Source organism: Salvelinus alpinus, chromosome 19 (assembly GCF_045679555.1).
Source record: "Salvelinus alpinus chromosome 19, SLU_Salpinus.1, whole genome shotgun sequence".
NCBI classification, from domain to species: domain Eukaryota; kingdom Metazoa; phylum Chordata; class Actinopteri; order Salmoniformes; family Salmonidae; genus Salvelinus; species Salvelinus alpinus.
The window spans coordinates 21,183,579-21,205,930 of NC_092104.1; the positions used below are offsets into that span (position 1 = coordinate 21,183,579).

Sequence of the window (22,352 nt, forward strand, 5' to 3'; positions counted from 1 at the left end):
CAGTCAGTCAGTCAGTCAGTCATTCAGTCAGTCAGCCAGTCAATCATTCAGTCAGTCAGCCAGTCAATCAATCATTCATTCATTCATTCATTCAGTCAGTCAGTCATTGTCAGTCAGTCAGTCAGTCAGTCAGCTAGTCCGTCAGTCAATTAGCCAGTCAGTAAACAGGGAGAGGAGGTAGTCTGACTGGATCTTCATCACTGTTAGCTCAAGGCCACATGCCCTTTTTCATTACTCTGAACAGACCAGCTGAAATGTAACTACAACCAATTTCATTGCAGACTATAAAGCTGTCCATCAAAATCCTACCGAACAGAGGAGCAGAGTGGGGGTGGAGGGAACGAGGGAGGTGCTGTTAGAGGGAACGAGGGAGGTGCTGTTAGAGGGAACGAGGGAGGTGCTGTTAGAGGGAATGAGGGAGGTGCTGTTAGAGGGAGCTGCTGGATTCAGGACCAGATGTCAGCGAGTTTCAATGGCGAGGCGGGAGAGGAGGAGACAAGGAGTGGGCGGTGGTACCGGATAGTGTTCACCTAAAAGGTTTTGACCTAGTGATGTACAGGGGGAAATGCTCCATAATCAAGGGTTCTGGCAACACTTTACATTAAGTAAACATATTGTATCTACCCATTTAAATTATATCAGTTCAACATAATGTAAAGTGTGAAACCATACAGTACATGGTAAACAATATTCATAGAGGTAAAAAACTATATTTTGCTCAAAACGAGTGGGACTTTAACAAAAACATGTTCTGTGCATGTTACTATTATGAAAAGGTGTTGTAATGTGTGGTAAGTACAGTATCATATTGTGTGTTATGTATATACCTCACATAGCACTGTCATGGCCTTATGTTGTGGATTTTAACGAGCTGAGGTCAGTATTGAGGCCAGTTGTCCTTGCTGTCTCTGAAGAGGGCAGGGAAGATGTTCTGTGTTTCAGGATATCAAACCATTTCTGAAATCATTGACCCAAAGTCAACAACAAACAATTCCTTTAAGATCCATTTATTAAAAAAAGAGACAAATAAGTTATAATATTTTTATTTGTTAGAATTCTATCAGTGTTTCAACATTAATATTTAGAGAGCTAGTACAATTTCTACTTTCATGGCTAGCCTTTCACAAACCCATAGAAACAGCTTGCTGAGTTTTCTCTCCCCTATGATAGATAATACTGAGTGGGACGAGTCAGTCAATGTCGTCAGAGAGCCAGTTAGCAATGAAAGTGTGCACCGTAGGATTTTTCTCTGTTATGGTATTATTACATATAAACTCTTAAAAATATATACTTCTGTCAAATAACTTGACAACAACTATGTACACTACAAAAATACATTTTCATATAAATAAATTATATGGCATACATTTCTCTTTGTAACTGAAACAATATATATCCTCGCCAACCAAGACCAAATGGCAGTCTGTAGAAAACCATAGATCATTTCTTTTCCTTTTAAAATCCTCTAAGAGCTATGGTGAGTCTTGTAGTGTAAATGTTATATACTCTTGTTTCCCTACTTAACATTAGTAAGCACTTTATACAGATTGAACACCATTCATGTCAAAACAACAACTGTAATAGTGTTTTTCAATAGACATAAAAATCCCTGCATTTGTTATCCACTGACATTTATGACCAAACAAAACAAAAACATCTTATAATACAAAAATATAAATATCGCAAATTCAACGTTGAAAAACCAAACACAAACAAAACATTACAACATGTAAGAAAATAGTTGCCAGCCATGATTTCTCTCCATTATTGCCAATGTGACATCAGGAGAAAGAAGAAAGATTTCCACTCAAGCAGCTGACACGTAAAAAGACACACATAGCTACACGTGTTAGACAGGGAGACTGTGTGTATGTGGGGGGGGGGTCTGGAAAGACATGACCGACACACACCGGGCATGATGGGGGGGGGGGGGGGGGGGGGCTTAGTGAACCCTGACCCTTGAGGCTTTGGCCTGCGACATTTAGCAGTTGAGAGGGAACTTCCAATTAGTGTCATGGTGTTATGTTGTGGATTTTGACGAGGTGAGGTTGGGTGGCTGGGGATAAATTGGGGCCAGTTGTCTTTGCTGTCTCTGAGGAGGGAAGAGAGATAGGACGGACACACACACACACACACACACATACACATTGTTAGACCAGATAGTGCTAAACCCTTCAGCTCTCTGGGCAGTGTATCTTATTGGGTAAAGCGGAAGAAAGAGTTTCTTGTGAATGAAATGTGTAATTCAGTCAAGTGCCATGTTGAGTTGGGAAATACCGTAGCTGTAGCTTATCACTAGAGATAGGACAACAATGTATATTTACAGTGAGAATAACAGAAGTTGCATTCATGAATAAAAAAGGAAACAAACATGTAAATTTCACAACAATATCCTCCATAATGGCCTTGACTAGCTACCATGGATTTTGTCCACCAATTGCAATATTCATTAAAGTGGAATTGACAGCATTTTGGCAACATGAAATCATATCAAAATCTGTTAATCTACACCCCCAGGAAGAATATCACACGTTTTTAAACGTTTTCTGACAAGCGAGCACATTTGAATAAATTCTTAGAATATTTGGGAATTACGTATACTAAGGTATTTGTGAAAATTCTATAGAAATATAAAGTGGGAAAGCGGCCGTGCGTTTGGACAATTAATAGACACTGCAGTAAATTAAACCTAATAAAAACTTCTGTCTCGTCCAGGACCGGCGTCTACGCAGACCGGTGTGCCATAGCCTATCAGAGCTACAGTAGGCATTTATACAAACAAGCCATTTGCCACATGGGCCTGTCATCATTCACTTTGAACTGGACTGTGTGTTTACAGGCAGAAGCAACAGCGCAACATTAGATTAGAATGCATTTGCCAAAAGCCACCTGAATGAATTTCTGCAAATATGTAAATGCCACGGGAGTCCATTTAAATTTGGGAACTTCACAGTCCTATTGATCAAACAACCATGAAATGGTAGGCTCTCCTTCCGTTATGCACATCAACAACAACAAGATCAACAGCTAATGCTAGCCAGAACGAGATAAGCTAAAAATCTAACGAGGGAACATTAGATAAATCTTCTCAAACTTTTTCAGCTAGTTGGCCATCAAAATTGCACTGATAAACAATGGGGAATTGTAGCCTACTCATCCTTCTTCAGCTTGCCTGCCAATGCATGCTTGTCCCAACCAAGCACCCAAGCTAACTGGCTAAAGTTGGCTAGCTTGCTATCTAGCTACTTCCAGACACAAATGAGAGAACACCTCACTCTGACCATTTTACTCGCCCTAGCAGAGCTGGTTAGGCTGTTTACATGTTATCTGAGAATTTATGAATGCAAGAGATATGCTAACTGGATAACAGTCGTTCAAGTTCTCACTAGCTAACCAAATGACACCTGCATCTCTAGCTGTGTATATGAGGGAAAAATGTCAGTCACTCACCCACTCCTCCAATGGCATGACATGTCACCCTCCTAGCAGCTAGCTTGCTAGCTAACGTCAGGCTCCATGTTTTTAGGTTGCTACATAGATACGCTAGCCTATTATGACTGACCTGTGATCATTGACGTTGCTAGTTCGGTTGTATTGACATTCCCAACCTTAGTTACATTTGTTCATTTTTGTCCAAAATATTGAGTCATTGAAACTGAAACAGTGCATCCTGGAGGCAGCAAACAACATACCAGACCAGCTGTGATTTACAACCTGATAGCAATATATTTTGGACTACCAAGAAATGTATTGGTGAATTATATTAATCATGTATTGAACTGCATCCATCTATTCTGCCAACAATGCCTTACTGTACGTCATGGAATGTTGAGTCAAATAGAACATATTTTTAAAACTTCTTATAATGCTGGTTTTGTAGCATAAACTGGGAATTGTATATTTTTGACTGATATTATGATTGTCTGTTTGTTCCATTTTAACTATGGGAGTGATACTTTTACGCCCACTCATGCTACTATAAGATGACTCATGCTACTATAAGATGACTCATGCTACTATAAGATGACTCATGCTACTATAAGATGACTCATGCTACTATAAGATGGCCGCTGAGAGATATGACATCACAGAGGAAATAGGAGATGGGTAATTGAGTTCAAGGGACAGCCAAGTCACAACAAACACCTTTTATATCTTCTACATATCGGCTCGTATTAAATAGCACGCATAGCGTGAGTCAGAGTTTAACAGTAATTGTTTCATAACTACCACAGGTTTGTGATATGCAAATTAATTGTTTAAAAAAAAAGTACCTTTATACACAAACATACACACCTGCACACACACACATATATAAACACACACATACATGCCCTGTGTAGCTATTGAGTAGTTTCACTTGACGTGATTGTTAGTCTATTTCTTTTTAGAGATGTATCTGATGAGTTACCCACCCACCTACGCACCCACATATACCCACAATCACATTTACACACACACTCACCTCTTTCTAACATAAAATAAACATTTGCATAGAATTATTATACAAGTTATTATACATTATTACAAAATATTTGAAGCAGCAACAATGTATGCTGAACTGTATTCTCTAGATGAAGCTTCCTCATGGCACAGATCCACAGACGATTGAACAACAGTAATCAGAGATTTCTCACACACACGTTTGTTTTACTATCCTTGTGGGGACAAAATAATTGGTCCCATTCAAAGTCCTATTTTCACTAACCCCTAACCCTAACCCTAACCTTAAGCCTTAATCTAACCCTAATCTTTACCCCAAACCCCTAATTTAACCCTAACTCCTAAACCTAATTCTAACCATCACCCTAATCGTAACCCTAACCCCTAAGCTTAAAATAGCCTTTCTCCGTGTGGGGACTGGCTAAATGTCTCCAATTGTACATGTTTTACTGTGCTTGTGATGACTTCTGGCCCCGACAAGGAAAGTAAAACCAAAAACACACACGCCATAGAAAATGATGTCCCCAGTCTGTTAAAAAAAGGAGCTGTCCAGCTCCTACATTATAGCTACTTCTTTGTTCATATTTACATAAGTATACATATTTTAATGATGGATAGAGATATCTAAGACAAACATCCACGGGGTTACAGTAAGAATGAGCACCATGGCACTAGCCACCACTGGGTTATGTGTGTCGCTGAGCTGCGCTGCATTGGGCCGCTGAGTGAGAGAGGGAGTCCATCTTTGGCCGTTGTGCTTCTGCTCTCCTCCACTGGAACAACAGAGAGAAAGACAACACAGAGTTAGAAACCTGTCATGACAGCACGCACACACACACACACACACACACACACATCTCACTCTAAAGGCATAACGCTCAATATATTATGTTCAGTTTGCAGTAAAAAGGGTTTGAATGGGGACATTTCTGCAAGTAACAAAACCAAAGAAGGAAAAGGAACATTCATTGCAAGTACTTTGTGGATGTAATACCAACATGTGAATTACTTCACTGTCATGAGAAGCTACAAACTCCATTGAGGCTCACCTCAGCTTGCCCTCTTATCAGAGTCGCTCTCAGCTGCCTCACACTCCACATCCTGGAGCTCCATGGCCTCCACATTGGTGTCCATCTTGGTTCCTCTGCAACCCGTATGGACCTCCAGTGGCACATGGGGGTGCTGGAAGGCAGGCTCAGGCTCTGCGCCCCTTGCTGTGTGGTAACTGTCCGCTGCAGTGTGTCCTGGGTAAGAGGAGGTGGGGCTCTGAGTGGGGGGAGAGGCAGAGTGGACGGCGATGGTAACCGATGCAGAGGCCGTTACCGTGGTGATGGGCTGGCAGTAAGTAGGGGCGGGGTTAGAGTGGTGAGGTTGGTGGTGATTGGGCCGGGGGTTGTGGGATGGACGAGTTCTGTGCCCCGCAGAATGTTCTCGGTGGCCTCCCGAGACAAAATGGCCCTCGGAGCCGTAATGGCCTCCAGCCTCAGTAGCAGTTTCAAAAGCGTCCATGCGCGGGCGGGCTGGGGGCAGCGAATGTAGATCCCTCTTGCTGAAGCGACGGGATGCACCGGGGTGGGCATCCGACTCCGGCAGGACCGACTGACAGGAGAGAGATCAGAAAATCAGAACAACTTGTACACATGCTCAACATGTTCAGACAGAGAGCGTGAACATACAGCTGAAGTCGGAAGTTCACATACACTTAGGTTGGAGTCATTAAAACTCGTTTTTCAACCACTCCACAAATTTCTTGTTAACAAACTATAGTTTTGTCAAGTGGGTTAGGACATCTACTTTGTGCATGACTCAAGTAATTTTTCCAACAATTGTTTACAGACAGATTATTTCACTGTATCACAATTCCAGTGGGTCAGAAGTTTACATACACTAAGTTGACTGTGCCTTTAAACAGCTTGGAAAAGTCCAGAAAATTATGTCATGGCTTTAGAAACTTCTGATAGAATATTTGACATAATTTGAGTCAATTGGAGGTGCACCTGTGGACGTATTTCAAGGCCTACCTTCAAACTCAGTGCCTTTTTGCTTGACATCATGAGAAAATCAAAAGAAATCAGCCAAGACCTCAGAAAAAAAAAATGTAGACCTCCACAAGTCTGGTTCATCCTTGGGAGCAATTTCCAAGCGCCCGAAGGTACCACATTCATCTGTACAAACAATAGTACACAAGTATAAACACCATGGGACCACGCAGCAATCATACCGCTCAGGAAGGAGATGCGTTCTGTCTCTTAGAGATTAACGTATTTTGGTGCGAAAGTGCAAATCAATCACAGAACAGCAAATAACCTTGTGAAGATGCTGGAGGAAACAGGTACAAAAGTATCTATATCCACAGTAAAACGAGTCCTATATCAACATAACCTGAAAGGCTGCTCAGCAAGGAAGAAGCTACTGCTCCAAAACCGCCATAAAAAAGCCCGACTACGGTTTGCAACTTCAGAAGGGGAAAGATCGTACTTTTTGGAGAAATGTACTCTGGTCTGATGAAACAAAAATAGAACTGTTTGGCCATAATGACCATCGTTATGTTTGGGGGAAAAAGGTGAGGCTTGCAAGCTGAAGAACACCATCCCAACCGTGAAGCACGGGGGTGGCAGCATCATGTTGTGGGGGTGCTTTGCTGCAGGAGGGACTGGTGCACTTCACAAAATAGATGGCATCATGAGGAAGGGAAATTATATGGATATATTGAAGCAACATCTCAAGACATCAATCAGGAAGTTACAGTTTGGTCGCAAATGGGTCTTCCAAATGGACAATGACCCCAAGCATACTTCCAAAGTTCTGGCAAAATTACTTCAGGACAACAAGGTCAAGGTATTGGAGTGGCCATCACAAAGCCCTGACCTCAATCCTATAGACAATTTGTGGGCAGAAGTGAAAAAGTTTGTGCGAGCAAGGAGGCCAGAAACCTGACCCAGTTACACCAGCTCTGTCAGGAGGAATGGGCCAAAATTCACCCAACTTATTGTGGGAAGCTTGTGAAAGGCTACCCTAAACGTTTGACCGAAGTTAAACATTTTAAAGGAAATGCTACCAAATACTAATTGAGTGTATGTAAACTTCTGACCCACTGGGAATGTGATGAAAGAAATAAAAATGTAAATAAAACATTCTCTCTACTATTATTCTGACATTTCACATTCTTAAAATAAAGTGGTGATCCTAACTGACCTAAGACAGGGAATTTTTACTTGGATTAAATGTCAGAAATTGCAAAAAACTGAGTTTAAATGTATTTGGCTAAGGTGTATGTAAACTTCCGACTTCAACTGTATGTCACATGTGTGTGGGCATTATCTGAAGCACTTACAGAAGACAAAGAGTAGGCTGTGGCGTTTCCTTGTCTAGCTGTCCTTCTTGGCACTGCTCCTCGTCGCACCTCCTCTGCTCTCCCAGCTCTGCCTCTAGTGGTGGGGAGGTCGTACTGCTGCAGCTCCTGGCTGATGCCTGATGCCGTGGTGTTGGAGCTGTACTCAGAGTCTGACGAATCAGAGCCTGTACCTGTCCCCGTCCCTGAGGTGGTGTGGCAGGGGTGGACGGAGAAGTGGACCACGTGAGGAGGGGGCTCTGGGGACGGGGTGGGTAACTGGCTACACCCATCAACAGGGGTCACCTGAGGGGGACAGAAAAAGGAGGGCGGTGTAAGGAGATTAGGGAATTATTTGTATTCCTGTATAGTTTTTACACAAACTATGCTGGTAAATAATTTCATGATGAGCTCGTGTTAGAACATTCAATAAAAAGTTAGTGTTGGTTCACCAAAATACGTGTTTGTAAAAAATGTGTGGGTGTGTAAAAAATGTGTGTGCGTAAAAAATTTGTGTAAAAAACGTGGGTGTGTAAAAAAACTTGTAAAAACCGTGTGTGTGTGCAAGCCATTATTTCTGCAGGAGAAACCATCTGACCTCTGGATAGGGGCCAAAGTAAGACAGCAACACAGGGAGAAGGACCAAACCATTCAGCACCCCCAGAATGGTCAGGATGGCCAGCACAGCAAAGAAATACCTGCAACAAACCAACAGTCTACTGTTAAGACAGGCAACATGGGCACGACATTTTATCAACCACCATACACCAACACCACAGAAGATAAGGTAGCAAAGAGTCACAACCACTAACATTCTCTGGTCATTTTGTCAGAAGCTTTGAACAACTTAACCAGTGGAACATTAGTAGCATCACATAGATACACCTGTGACAACCACAATGAACACCGGACACAGGCATTAGAGCAAAGACACATCTGCTAAACCACAGGGTAAGCATGATAGCCAACATGAGTGTGTGTGTGTGTGGTTTGTGTTGGTGTGTGTGTGTGTGTGTGTTTTGTGGAATGCGTGGGGGCTGGTGTGGGTATGCAAGGGTGTTTATAGGTATATATGTGTGTGTGTGTGTGTGTGTACAAAGAGAATACCTGGAGCAACCACAGAACAACAGGAGAGAGGCTGTGCTAAACATGAACTAGATCAACCATTACACATGCCTGAAAAGACCATGACACACACGCACACACGTACATTGGTTAAGTAGGAAACAGAAATGTACCTGTCAAGTACTGCCAAAGAGGGTTTGTCTTTAGAAAGCCGCACAGAGAAAGAGAAGGAAGCACATTTAACTGGAGTTGGTTAATTCAAAGGCATGGAAACAAAGGGGGAGGGAGGGAGAAATTGGGGTGTGCGGTGTATAAGCAAACATGAAGACAACAAAGCAGTCAGGAATGTGGAGAAGGGGGAAGGAGGGGGGAGGAAGGGGAGAAGTGGGAAATAGGGAGAAGGGGGGCACAAAAGGACAAGGGCCTCTCTCCTTTTCTGATCTAAAACAATAGGCAGAAGAAAAGTATAGAATTGAAACAATTTAGTATAGAAGGAATAGAAAGAGAACAATGAACAGCACCACACCCTGGCCTACCTCCCTCTCTATCCCTTTCTCTCTATCCCTTTCTCTCTTGACCTTTCTCTCTTGACCTTTTTTACAGCTAAGCCCCTGTGAAAAACCCAGCGCTCTACAATCCTGTCTAATTAAATCTCCAGTGTATCAGGAAAGACCCCTGTCTAATTAAATCTCCAGTGTATCAGGAAAGACCCCCTGTCTAATTAAATCTCCAGTGTATCAGGAAAGACCCCTGTCTAATTAAATATTCAGTGTATCAGGAAAGACCCCCTGTCTAATTAAATATTCAGTGTATCAGGAAAGACCCCCTGTCTAATTAAATATTCAGTGTATCAGGAAAGACCCCGTCTAATTAAATATTCAGTGTATCAGGAAAGACCCCTGTCTAATTAAATATTCAGTGTATCAGGAAAGACCCCTGTCTAATTAAATATTCAGTGTATCAGGAAAGACCCCGTCTAATTAAATATCAAGGGTATCAGGTAAAACACCCTGTCTAAATAAATCTCCAGTGTATCAGGTAAAACACCCCGTCTAATTAAATATCAAGGGTATCAGGTTAAACACCCTGTCTAAATAAATCTCCAGTGTATCAGGTAAAACACCCTGTCTAATTAAATATCAAGGGTATCAGGTAAAACACGCTGTCTAATTAAATCTCCAGTGTAAAAAGTAAAACACTGTGTCTAATTAAATATCAAGGGTATCAGGTTAAACACCCTGTCTAAATAAATCTCCAGTGTATCAGGTAAAACACCCCGTCTAATTAAATATCAAGGGTATCAGGTAAAACACCCTGTCTAATTACATCTCCAGTGTATCAGGTAAAACACCCCGTCTAATTAAATATCAAGGGTATCAGGTAAAACACCCTGTCTAAATAAATCTCCAGTGTATCAGGTAAAACACCCCGTCTAATTAAATATCAAGGGTATCAGGTAAAACACCCTGTCTAAATAAATCTCCAGTGTATCAGGTAAAACACCCCGTCTAATTAAATATCAAGGGTATCAGGTAAAACACCCTGTCTAAATAAATCTCCAGTGTATCAGGTAAAACACCCCGTCTAATTAAATATCAAGGGTATCAGGTTAAACACCCTGTCTAAATAAATCTCCAGTGTATCAGGTAAAACACCCCGTCTAATTAAATATCAAGGGTATCAGGTAAAACACCCTGTCTAAATAAATCTCCAGTGTATCAGGTAAAACACCCTGTCTATTTAAATCTCCAGTGTATCAGGTAAAACACCCTGTCTAATTAAATCTCCAGTGTATCAGGTAAAACTCATTCTCTCTCTCTATTTCTCCTACTCATCTTTCTCCCCTCTCCAGTTCCTTCATTAAGGAAGGCTTTCCTCCTCTTTTCATTCTCCTGTGTGTATGTGTGCGTGTGTACTCTCAGTACTCAGGCTCAAGTTGCTCCATCCTCTTGGAGAATACTTACTGTCTATGTTTGTTTGTGTGTGTGTGTGCATATGTGTGTGAGAGAGACAGAGAAACAGAGAGAGTGAGAGAGAGAGCGAAAAAAGAGATAGAGAAGAGAAGAAAAGAGAGAGCTGCTGGTTCAGTTTGCCCAGCGAAGTAGCATCAATAAACAGGCCTTTTTAGACAGGCTATAGAATGGGACAGGGGCTGAGACTGGGGACAGGGGTTGAGGCTGAGGACAGGGGGTAAGGATGCAGTGAGGGAGCTGAGGCTACAGCTTCTCTCCCTTTTCCCCCTACCTCTCTTCTCTCCCTTTCCCCCTATCCTCTCCTCTCGCCCTTTCCTGTCTCTCCACTCTTCTCTCCCTTTCCCCCCGATTCTATCCTCTCTCCCTTTCCTCTCTCCTCTTCCTTTCCCACTTCTCCTCTCTCCCTTTCCCACTATCCTCTCTCCCCCTTATCCTCTCTCCCTTTCCCCCTCCCCTCTCCTCAAACTCCTCTCTCCCTTTCCCCTCCCCTCAAACTCCTCTCTCCCTTTCCCCATGTCCTCCCCCTTTTCCCATTCTCCTCTCCCTTTCCCCCTCTCCTCGCTCTCCCTTTCCCCTTCTCCTCTCTCCCTTTCCTTCACTCCTCTCTTCTTTTGCCCCCTCTCCTCTCTTCTCTCCCTTTGCCCCATCTCCTCTCTTCTCTCCCTTTGCCCCCTCTCCTCTCTTCCTTTGCCCCCTCTCCTCTCTTCTCTCCCTTTGCCCCCTCTCCTCGCTTCTCTCCCTTTGCCCCCTCTCCTCGCTGTTGGCCTCTCTCGACACGAAGACGGGGAAAGTAGCTGAACTCACAGAGTTTCTGCCTTGGTTTAAAGCCACATCTACACTGAAACACACACATAAGCACCCACATACACAAACACCGCGCTGGAGCTGTTTGTAGTGAAAACATTTGAGGGGTTGACAAGGAAAGTCAGGGAAACATTTATTTCGGCATGAAAAGAAAAATAGGAGTTGGCTGTGTTGTTATTCTGCAGTATTCAGGCACAGAATACCGCAGACTTCAAATAGCCTGAGACAGAGACTGAGACTAAGTGGACCAGAGGAGATGAGGAGAGAAGGGTTAGTGTGTGTGTGCACTCTCACTCCTAAGCACGCCATCGTTGACCCCCATGATAACAAGGTCAGGGAGCAGGGCGGTGTGTGTGTTTCCAGACCACATGGGTGGAGATGGCCCTATTTGCTTAAAGAGATAGATCACCCACCTTACAAAACGTCCTCCTTAATGGCTACTTAAGACAGTAGTCTGCAGACATAACCTAGACACTGTTCCAAGATATGCTTAGCTACGGCTCTAAAGTGCGATCAACTTGGTCGCATATGCAACAAAATGTGAGACTAGGGAACAGATCTCCCAGATAATGATTGTTTTAATGATAAGGTTACGCTGTACCATTGTTTCCAAGTGCCCTAGAGAAAAAAGTGGGTGCAGATTCGATAGCGTCATGGTTGCACCATTACTACAACGAAAACGGCTTGCTTGTAACCCAACCAGGTAAAAAGATCTGACCCATATAACCACCTTAACATTTGTATCATTCTATAGCGCCTCCATACCCAACTGGTGGACTGCAGGCCTCGACTACAAAAAAAAATATATATACAAATAATAGCCGGGCTTCAACCCCGGGTATCATATAAACACATGTAAGACATGGACAAATGTGTAGAATTGCAGGAAATTAGATTTAAAACAGACAAAAAAATATCACAGCCCTATGCAAAATGTGGAGAATTGTGGGAATGAAAAGTTTGAGAGGGGTACGAACAGTTTGGGGTCGCATGGGTTGCGACGTGTGGGTTTGTTACTACGCCGATAAATGATGATATCCATCCGGACCTTTGCCGTTTAGGAAATGTGTGACCGGATCTCTTAAATAGTACTTGAGTACCCCTGCTATAGCAGATCGCCGGGATTGCATTTTACATCGTTAACCATTTGTTTACACTTTGTTCAGTCATGTACCGTCATTGGCTAGCTAGCTAACAACCTGGTAACTTTACCAGTATAACCAAACCCTTTGGGGCACAGAATGAAAGGGAAAGGTTCTTCAGGAGATTCATGGTCATAGCGATCAATGAATGAGAGATCTCTTGCATGTCCTTATCACAAATCCGACATTTTTAAAGAGACAGTGTACAATTTTCAATTTAATGCATCTCAATGGGAAAAATGCCTTTACAGTGTTACATATTAATTTCTAGTGCACCACATGTGCTTCAAATGTAGAGGCCCAATATACTGTAGGCTGTATCTCAATCAATTGAAATCCTCTTCTTTTCTGGTGCTCCTAAATTTCATGTAGTGCTCCTAACTTTAAAAAAACACTGGGAGCAGTAGTGCTACCAATGAACATGTTTAATTTAGAGCCAATATGCTTAGCACTTAATAATAGGAACCTTGTCTCACACCTCCCCCGTGTTAGTTTTCATTTGCATTTCTCCCATCCTTCCCCTCAACTACAGTAGCATTGAAGTGTGTGTGTCTGAGAGAGAAAGAGAGAGAGAGAGAGAGCAAGAGAAAGACAGAGCGAGAGAGCGAGAGCGAGAGGGAGAGAGCGGGGGGGAGAGAGGGGGAGAGCGAGGGGGAGAGAGAGGGGGAGAGAGAGGGGGGAGAGTAGAAAGGGATGGGGGGAAAAGCGGCCTTCACGGATGAGTGGTGTTTCAGGTAGATTCCTGTGTGACATGCAGGCTCAGGCACAGCCTTAACGCTCGACTGACGCCACAGAAAGCCACAGAAACACCACAGAAACACCACAGAAGAAAACACACTTGAATAATGTGACACCGGCAGGTAGAAATGTTGAAACTGTTCATTACTGCTTGCAAAATAACGTCCATACAGGTTAGAACACCTTATAATGCAAGAAGATACCAGTATCTCCCAGCTTTGTAGGCTAACGTTCCTTGCTAGCTGACAGCTGAAGCCAACATCAATTCACTACCCCCCCCCCCTCCCCGCACACTTTTATCAAATAAGCCACTTCTCTGCAAATGATGATGAGCAGTACAATAAAATAAGTCTCAAAATTGAAGGGAAACAGATTGTCTGTGATCTCTATCCTCTGAAATCAGCCAAAACAAGCTCAATAACTCAATGTATGCGCACACTCGTATTGAAAATGCATTCATGTAAATAGGCCTAGAATACATATTGATTCACCCAGTTTATCAATGGAGATTTACCATTAAAATAAATGATTACCATTATGTTGTTAGATTGGTAAAAACTAAGTCAAATGTACGATTGTATAATTGATTCATTAATGCATACATGGCTGCCTCTGACAATTTTCTACGTAAGAAATGTCAAATGTAATGATAGTGAATGATTGAACAGAGCAGTAGCTGAGTTTAGCTATCTGGATCAAGTGCCATTCTGGGACTTTGGTTAAGAGGGTCACCGTAACACCGGTACCTTTTGGACTTCTAATCCCCTTTAAACATTGTGTGTTTGAGCTACAGACTTCTGTACCATTGGATTCGTCCATTTCTTCTGCATCCATAAATACCCAACATTAGTCTGTGTGATTGGGGCTGAACTAGAGCGGTGTTTGTGAGAGAAGGACAGATCCTGAAGGAGCCCTTGTTTTACAAAAGTGTCTGTAGAATGCGAATGGTTTGAGCGAACACGCACATGTAACATGTTTTGCTTTATAACGCTCACAAGCTCCACAATAGTTTTTAGAAGGTAAGGGGTTCTTCTACATAGAAGATCATAGTAACCCACAGGACAGTGTCTATAATAGTGTAAGGGGTTCTTCTACATAGAAGATCACAGGAAACCCCAGGACATGAAGCTCACATAGTTGCTGTCACAAAATCCACACAGTTGTTACTGACTAGTTTGATAATCATTTCCCAGTGAGCAAACAATGTCTGTACTTACAGCATTCATATAAATTCATTTCTATCAGGCTTTTGCTGGCATTTTTTAAAATAAATGCAATTGTTTATGTCAAATTGTTTTGTGCTTTACTTGTAGAGAGTGTGAGAGATTGAGTGTGTGAGAGAGTATGAGTCTCTTTCCATGAGTGTGTGCATGTGTATTTGAGTGTGCATGTAGTCTGTGTGCATGAGTGTATGTGTTCATGTGCACTGTATGTGTGTGTGAGAGAGTGTGCGTGTGTTCCACAACTGGTCCCACTCACCTGACGATGAAGTCAAACTCAGAGCCTGCTAGCATGAGGACTCCTAGTAGAGTAGAGAAGGCTCCGTCCAACACAGGAGCAAACATGTGTTCTAACGCCAGCACTGCCCGTCTGTTACGGTCCCCTATCGCTGTGAGGAACGCCTGCAACGTACACAAGCACACACACACACACAACTCATCAGAAAAACTATAATGTAATTTGTAAATATACAAAACACTTTGTGTGTGTGTGTGTGTGTGTGTGTGTGTGTGTGTGTGTGTGTGTGTGTGTGTGTGTGTGTGTGTGTGTGTGTGTGTGTGTGTGTGTGTGTGTGTGTGTGTGTGTGTGTGTGTGTGTGTGTTATGTTAAGCTATTTTAGGCTTAGGGGTTAGGTTTACAGTTAGGGTTATGCTATGGTTAGGGTGTTTTGGGTTAGGGTTTATAGAAAATAGGATTTTAGGTCCCCACAAGGATAGTAAAAGATAGTGTGTGTGTGTGTGTGTACTCACTAGAGCAACATGTACAGTGAACTCTACTCCTATGCCGACAGAGGCGATGAGGATGACCACAGGAACAGCACTGAGCTTGATCCCTATCAGCCCCATCATACCAAACAGCTCCACGGTCATCAGAGACAGGACCAGGACCTGAAACAGACAGACCGCAACACAACCGTTATTGACCATTAGAGACCATCTTCAGTTTTAACCCAGGGAACAACCCCAGCATGAATTCAAACATATCCACGGTCATCAGAGACAAAATCCTCCTTAGTCCCCACAAGGATAGTAAAACAAGGAAAATTCTCCATCGAACCAAGAACCACATCCTCATGAGGACAAAGGCCATTAGTGTAACGCTCGTCGTTAGGAGAAAGAGAGGAGGACCAAGATGCAGCGTAGTGAGTATTCATATTCCTTTTAATGAAAACCGAATACTCGAACAAAACAACAAACTAACGATAAACGAGAATAACACGAAACTAAACAGTCCTGTCTGGTGACATACACAGAGACACAGAAAACAGGAACAATGACCCACAACCCACAAAGACAAAACAGGCTACCTAAATATGGCTCCCAATCAGAGACAACGACTAACACCTGCCTCTGATTGAGAACCATAGCAGGCCAAACACATAAAAACATAAAAACAGACAAACTAGACATACAACATAGAATGCCCACTCATATCACACCCTGACCAAACAAAACATACAATGCAAACTATGGTCAGGGCGTGACAATTAGGCTTAGGGTTTAGAGGTAAGAGTTTAGGGTTAGAGGTTAAGGTAAAGGTTAGGGTTAGGGTAAGGGATTAGTGGTTAGGTTTAGGCTTAGGAGCTAGGTTTAGGTTTTGGGTTACGGGTTAGGGAAAATAGGATTTTGAATGGAAATGTATTTTAGGTCCCCACAAGAAAAGAAGAACAAAACGTGTGTGTGTGTGTGTGTGTGTGTGTGTTAGGGCTTGGAATTGCCAGAGACATCACAGTACAATACATTTTGATTTGATACTGCGATTTTATTGCAATTTTATGTTCCAAGCATATTGCTCACTATATGTCTGCTGCAGACAGACAAGAGAGATCATGAGAAAATGTTTTTTGATCAGTAATGGAAATAAGTGCTGAAAAAATGTTGGTTCACTATCTAAAAAGAAGATGGAAAATAAGCTATAGGATGACAAATACCAGACCTAGCAAAAAGCGATTATATACATAGTTTTTAACAAATTGATACCTGGAGTCAAAGTCATCACTAGTGTGTGTGGCCTGTAGCTGGGGGTAAGGGGTAAGGGCAGGGGTGAGGGTTTGGCTACGGGGGTTAGGATGCAGGGGATAGGGGGTGTAAGGTAGGATACTGGTGGCCTGGTCTGGACAAAGCAAATGGATCAACTTGAAGCACCGCCATAACTTGTCATTTATTTGGTTTGTAAAGCTAGAGCAGGGGTTTCCAACAGGTAGATCGTAGCACACCTATGAGTAGCTCGCCAAGCAATTCTGAAAGTACATGCATTTTTCCCATTTGTTCCATTGCAAACTGTCATAAACATAAAGCTCCCGGCTACTACCCAATAAAAAGCCACATTGACATTATCCCACACCTGGTTAACCACTACTGGCTTAAAAAGACAAACGTAACACAATATCTGCCATTTAATTCCCAGCAATATTGCCCCTGTCTGTCTGTTTGGTGTCAGGCAGAAACGGAGAAAAGAGACAGAAGAATGTATGATGGACAGGGATAGAGAGAAGTTGCTTTGCAAGATATCTATACCTGAAAATGCATGATCTGGGTGATTTATGGATGATATTCAGCAGTCACATGCCTTATTTACTTTGAAGAACTACTAAAAAAGTGATTTTGTCAGGCAGCATAGACAGAGGCTCTATAGAGATGAGATGATGACTTGGAATGAAATGATAGTCATCAAATAAAACACATATACTATACATAACAACTGAATATTTTAGGGTAGACAGAAATACTTTCCCCAATAACCTTCTAAATGAAATGTTAAGTACAAAGTAGGCTTACATGGCAGAACTATATCATGATTATTTGTATCAATTGAGCCTAACAACAGAAACGCTAGATCAACATATTCCTCTCTTGCTAGATGCGCAATTAAAGGGGATTTACCCTTTAAAATGCAAATGTGTTCGTTTTCCCCTCAGACCTAAAACATTTTATTCTGATGTGATTTAAGCATTGACATGGATTCAGAACATCCATTTTCATTGTTTCTCTATGAATAATTGTATTATTGAGAGGAAAAAAACAGAAAGAAATTCAAAACCGGGAAAAATAAAACAGAAAACAGAATTCGGGAAAATTCTAAAGATTATTGTATGGGCCCTGTCATGCTGAAAACTGTTAAGTAACCATTATTTTACCAGGTATATTGACATTTATTGTACAGTATGCAGTGCATTCGGAAAGTATTCAGACCCCTTGACTTTTTATGTTGCAGCCTTATTCTAAAATGAATTAAATTGTTGTTTTTTCCCTCATCGATCTACACACAATACCCCATAATACCCCAACAAGTGGCAGGAGTCTTTGAAGTGTCCTCTGAAGCCCCCTCCTGCTGTTCAAAGACCATTCACTGGCATTTTCTACAAGAAATCTGCCTCCAGAAATAAAAGCTTCTCCCAAGTGGGTGTGACACCTACTCCTGTTGAATGCTGCACTGCTGCTTGGATTCCACCTGGCGATCTGTTCACTGTCTGCCCTGGCCTGTCTCCCCCTGTCTGTTCACTGTCTGCCCTGGCCTGTCTCCCCCGGTCTGGTACAGGTACCTCCCCCCCCCCCCCCCCCTCTGTTCACTGTCTGCCCTGGCCTGTCTGCCCTGGCCTGGTACAGGTACCTCCACCACACTCCCCCGCTCTGTTTACTGTCTGCCCTGGCCTGTCTCCCCCGGTCTGGTACAGGTACCTCCACCACACTCCCCCCGCTCTGTTCACTGTCTGCCCTGGCCTGTCTCCCCCTGTCTGGTACAGGTACCTCCAACACACTCCCCCCCCCCCCCCCTCTGTTCACTGTCTGCCCTGGCCTGTCTCCCCCGGTCTGGTACAGGTACCTCAGCCACTTTCACCTATCTCTTCCAAGCTTTCGCTTGCCTCCAGCACACACGCACTGTTAGGGCGAGTGACTCTGAACTTACAATGGCTAGCCCCAAGTCGTTATATATTTAAAAAATATATATGTTCATTTTGCTATTTGCCTCATGACTCCTGCATACTTTGTTGACTACAAACTTTCTTCACCCAACCATGGGACAGACTATGTTTGTTCCCACACTCAGGATGCTGACTATTGGTTACACAGACTTTTGGCCTCCATCCTATTCTAACCACCTCTCGCCGGCTTTTTTTTCATGCTACCCGATTAAATTTCTGTACAATATGATCTTGTTGCAATCTGATGCACATTCAGATGTCAAAAATCAGCACTGCAGAGCTCTTCCTGTCCTCTGCCGTGCATTGATTGTGTTACTGTTGATGATATCTGGAAATGTGCATGTATACCCTGGCCCATTTACTGTTGCTAGCCCCAATTCTGAATTGTACTCTGATATCTGCTTCACTGATTTCTGCTCTCGTAAAAGCCTGGGTTTCTGCACGTTAACACTAGAAGCTTATTACCTAAAATGTATCAATTGAAAGTGCGGGTTCACAGCTCCAATCCAGATGTGTTGGTCATTACTGAGATGTGGTTAAGGAATAGTGTTATGAATACTGAATAATGTTAACCTTTATTGTTATAACCTTTTTCGGCAAGACATATCTTCCAAAGGTGGGGGAGTGGCAATCTTTACCAAGGATCCCCTTCAGTGCGCCAGTTGTCTCCACTAAGTCTGTCCCCCAAAAATGTAATTTGCTGGTTTTAAGCATTAAACTTCCAAATAGCTCTTTGTTGACTGTTGCTGGGTGCTATTGTCCTCCATCAGCACCGGCCTGTACTCCTGGCCCCTTACACTAAGTCTGAATTTTTCCTGCTAGGTGACCTAAACTGGGACATGCTTAAACCACCTGACCAAGTCCTAAAGCAATGGGACTCCCTAAATCTTTCTCAGATTATTACCAATCCCACAAGGTATGACTCCAAACACCCAGAAAAGGCTACTCTCCTCGATGTATCCTCACAAATAATCCTGATAGGTACCAGTCTGGTTTTTTCTTTAATGACCTTAGTGATCACTGTTTTACAGCCTGTGTTCGTAATGGCTGCTCAGTGAAACGACCTGTCCTGATTTGTCATAGACGCTTGCTAAAAAACTTTAATGAGCAAGCCTTCCTTCATGAACTGGCCTCTGTAAAATGATATAGAATCAGCTTGGACCTTTAAAAAAAAAACATGTCCAGTGGTATTTAAAAAAAACACGCTCCCATAAAGAAAATAAGAATTAAAAACAGGTTCAGCTAGGGATGCACGATATATCGGTGAACATATCAGAATCGGACGATATTAGCTAAAAATGCGAACATCGGTATCGGCACGATGTCTAGTTTAACGGCGAAGTGAAAAAACGATGTCAAAGCTACCGTGCATACCTATATAACGTAGGTACAGGACGTAATGATGCCACGTAAAATTTTGCGCTACACGTGCAACACAGCATTCCTAACCTAGCCCACAATGTCTGCTGTGTGGATCGAGCAGTCATCAAGTCGAGCAATCATTTGAAAGAGTAAGAACATTTCAGTGAGACAACTCAAAGGTGAAATCCATTAAAGCCAAGATAATGGAATTCATTGCCCTTGACAATCAACCGTTCTCTGTCGTGGGTGATGTTGGCTTTCGCCGACTGGTCGAGCACCGGTACACACTACCAAGTGCGCTATTTTTCAGATGTTGCCCTACCGGAGTTACACAATAATAGCGTCACTTCTATTAGCTTCACGACATAACTACTATGGAATGCCGTTTGGGTCTTTGCATGTCAAAAAAGATACAGTAGCACTGTCAAAGCTGTACAAAAAGTCTGCAAACAAGCAAACACCGGCCACGAACAATCCGTTTACAATACTGCATTGGTAATAAAGCATCATTTGTTCCGACCGCAACTTCTGATACACATCAAATAGTGTTATTTGACATGTATCTTTTTTGACACGCAAAGACCCAAATGGTGTTCCATTGAAATCCTGGTTAAGAATGAAACGTGATTATGTTTTACTGGTAATGGGGACATATGTAGATGCCAACAAAATAACTTATTGGTCAGTGTGGTGTGTGTGTAACCTTTATTTAACTAGGCAAGTCAGTTAAGAAGAAATTCTTATTTACAATGACGGCCCGGACGACGCTGGGTTAATTGTGCGCCGCCCTATGGAACTCCCAATAAATAAAATAATGACAAAGCAAAAACAGATTTATAGAAATTTTTGCAAATGTATTAAAATACTGAAATATTACATTTACATAAGTTTTCAGACACTTTACTCAGTACTTTGTTGAAGCAACTTTGGCAGTGGTTACAGCCTCAACTATTCTTGGGTATGACACTACAAGATTGGCTTCTCCCATTGTTCTCTGCAGATCCTGTCAAGCTCTGTCAGGTTGGATGGGGAGCGTCGCTGCACAGCTATTTTCATGTCTCTCCAGAGATGTTCGATCTGGTTCAAGTCCGGGCTCTGGCTGGGCCACTCAAGGACATTCAGAGACTTGTCCCCAAGCCATTCTTGGCTGTATGCTTAGGGTCATTGTCCTGTTGGAGGGTGAACCTTTGCCCCAGTCTGAGGTTCAGAGCGCTCTGGAGCAGGTTTTCATCAAGGATCTCTCTGTACTTTGCTCTGTTCATCTTTCCCTCGATCCTGACTAGTCTCCCAGTCCCTGCTGCTGAAAAACATCCCCATATCATGCTGCCACCACATTGCTTCACCGTAGGGATGGTGCCAGCTTTCCTCCAGACGTGACGCTTGGCATTCAGGCCAAAGACTTCAATCTTGGTTTCATCAGACTTGATTCTTATGGTCAGAGAGTCCTTTAGGTGCCTTTTGGCAAACTCCAAGCGGGCTGTCATGTGCTTTTTACTGAGGACTAGCTTCCGTCTGGCCACTCTACCATAAAGGCCTGATTGGTGGAGTTCTGCAGAGATGGTTGTCCTTCTGAAAGGTTCTCCCATCTCCACAGACACACTCTGGAGCACTGTCAGATTGACCATCAGGTTCTTGGTCACCTCCCTGACCAAGGCCCTTCTCCCCTGATTGCTCTGTTTGGCCGGGCGGCCAGCTCTAAGAAGAGTCTTGGTGTTTCCAAACTTCTTACATTCAAGAATGATGGAGGCCACTGTGTTTTTGGGGACCTTCAATGCTGTATACACTTTTTGGTACCTTTCCCCAGATCTGTGCCTCGAAACAATCCTGTCTCGGAGCTCTAAGGACAATTCCTTCGACCTCATGGCTTGGTTTTTGCTCTGATCATGCACTGTCAACTGTGGACCTTTATATAGACAGATGTGTGCCTTTCCAAATCATGTCCAATCAATTGAATTCACCACAGGTATACTCCAATCAAGTTGTAGAAACATCTCAAGGATGATCAACGGAAACAAGATGCACCTTATGTAAATAATAATTATGCAACATTTTCTATAAAACTGTTTTCACTTTGTCATTATGGGGTATTGTGTGTAGATTGCAGAGATTTTTTTTAATGCATTTTAGAATTGGGTTGTAATGTAACAAAATGTGGAAAAGGTCTTTCCAAATTAGGAAAAAATACTTTCCAAATTAACTCTGTGAGTGCATGTGTGTGTATGTGTGTATCACTGCAAACTCCTACAGCACATGTGTAGGAGAGAAATAGGGAAATGGCTGTATTTTAGGTGGGAGTGGGGGTTGCTTGGGTAACTTGTGTCCTATCCCCATTTATTTTAGGTCAGTTTCTG

The 22,352-nt window shown here is 42.7% G+C and overlaps 1 protein-coding gene across 2 annotated transcripts in view; it reads right to left on the minus strand.

The window, feature by feature from the left end:
* Positions 1–1,027: 1,027 nt before the first annotated feature.
* LOC139545124 (protein patched homolog 1-like) overlaps positions 1,028–22,352 on the minus strand; it is a 176,514-nt gene continuing 155,189 nt past the window's right edge. The window contains exons 19-24 of one of the 2 annotated variants that reach the window (XM_071352539.1): positions 15,467–15,604; positions 14,976–15,118; positions 8,373–8,472; positions 7,778–8,080; positions 5,493–6,042; positions 1,028–5,216 (exon numbers count right to left, since the gene is read on the minus strand). In XM_071352539.1, coding sequence (XP_071208640.1) covers positions 5,494–6,042; positions 7,778–8,080; positions 8,373–8,472; positions 14,976–15,118; positions 15,467–15,604 — 1,233 coding nt within the window. In that variant the 3' untranslated portion in view covers positions 1,028–5,216; position 5,493. Of the gene's footprint in view, positions 5,217–5,492; positions 6,043–7,777; positions 8,081–8,370; positions 8,473–9,012; positions 9,041–14,975; positions 15,119–15,466; positions 15,605–22,352 lie in introns of those variants that run through there. The other variant, XM_071352540.1, reaches the window with a different exon arrangement.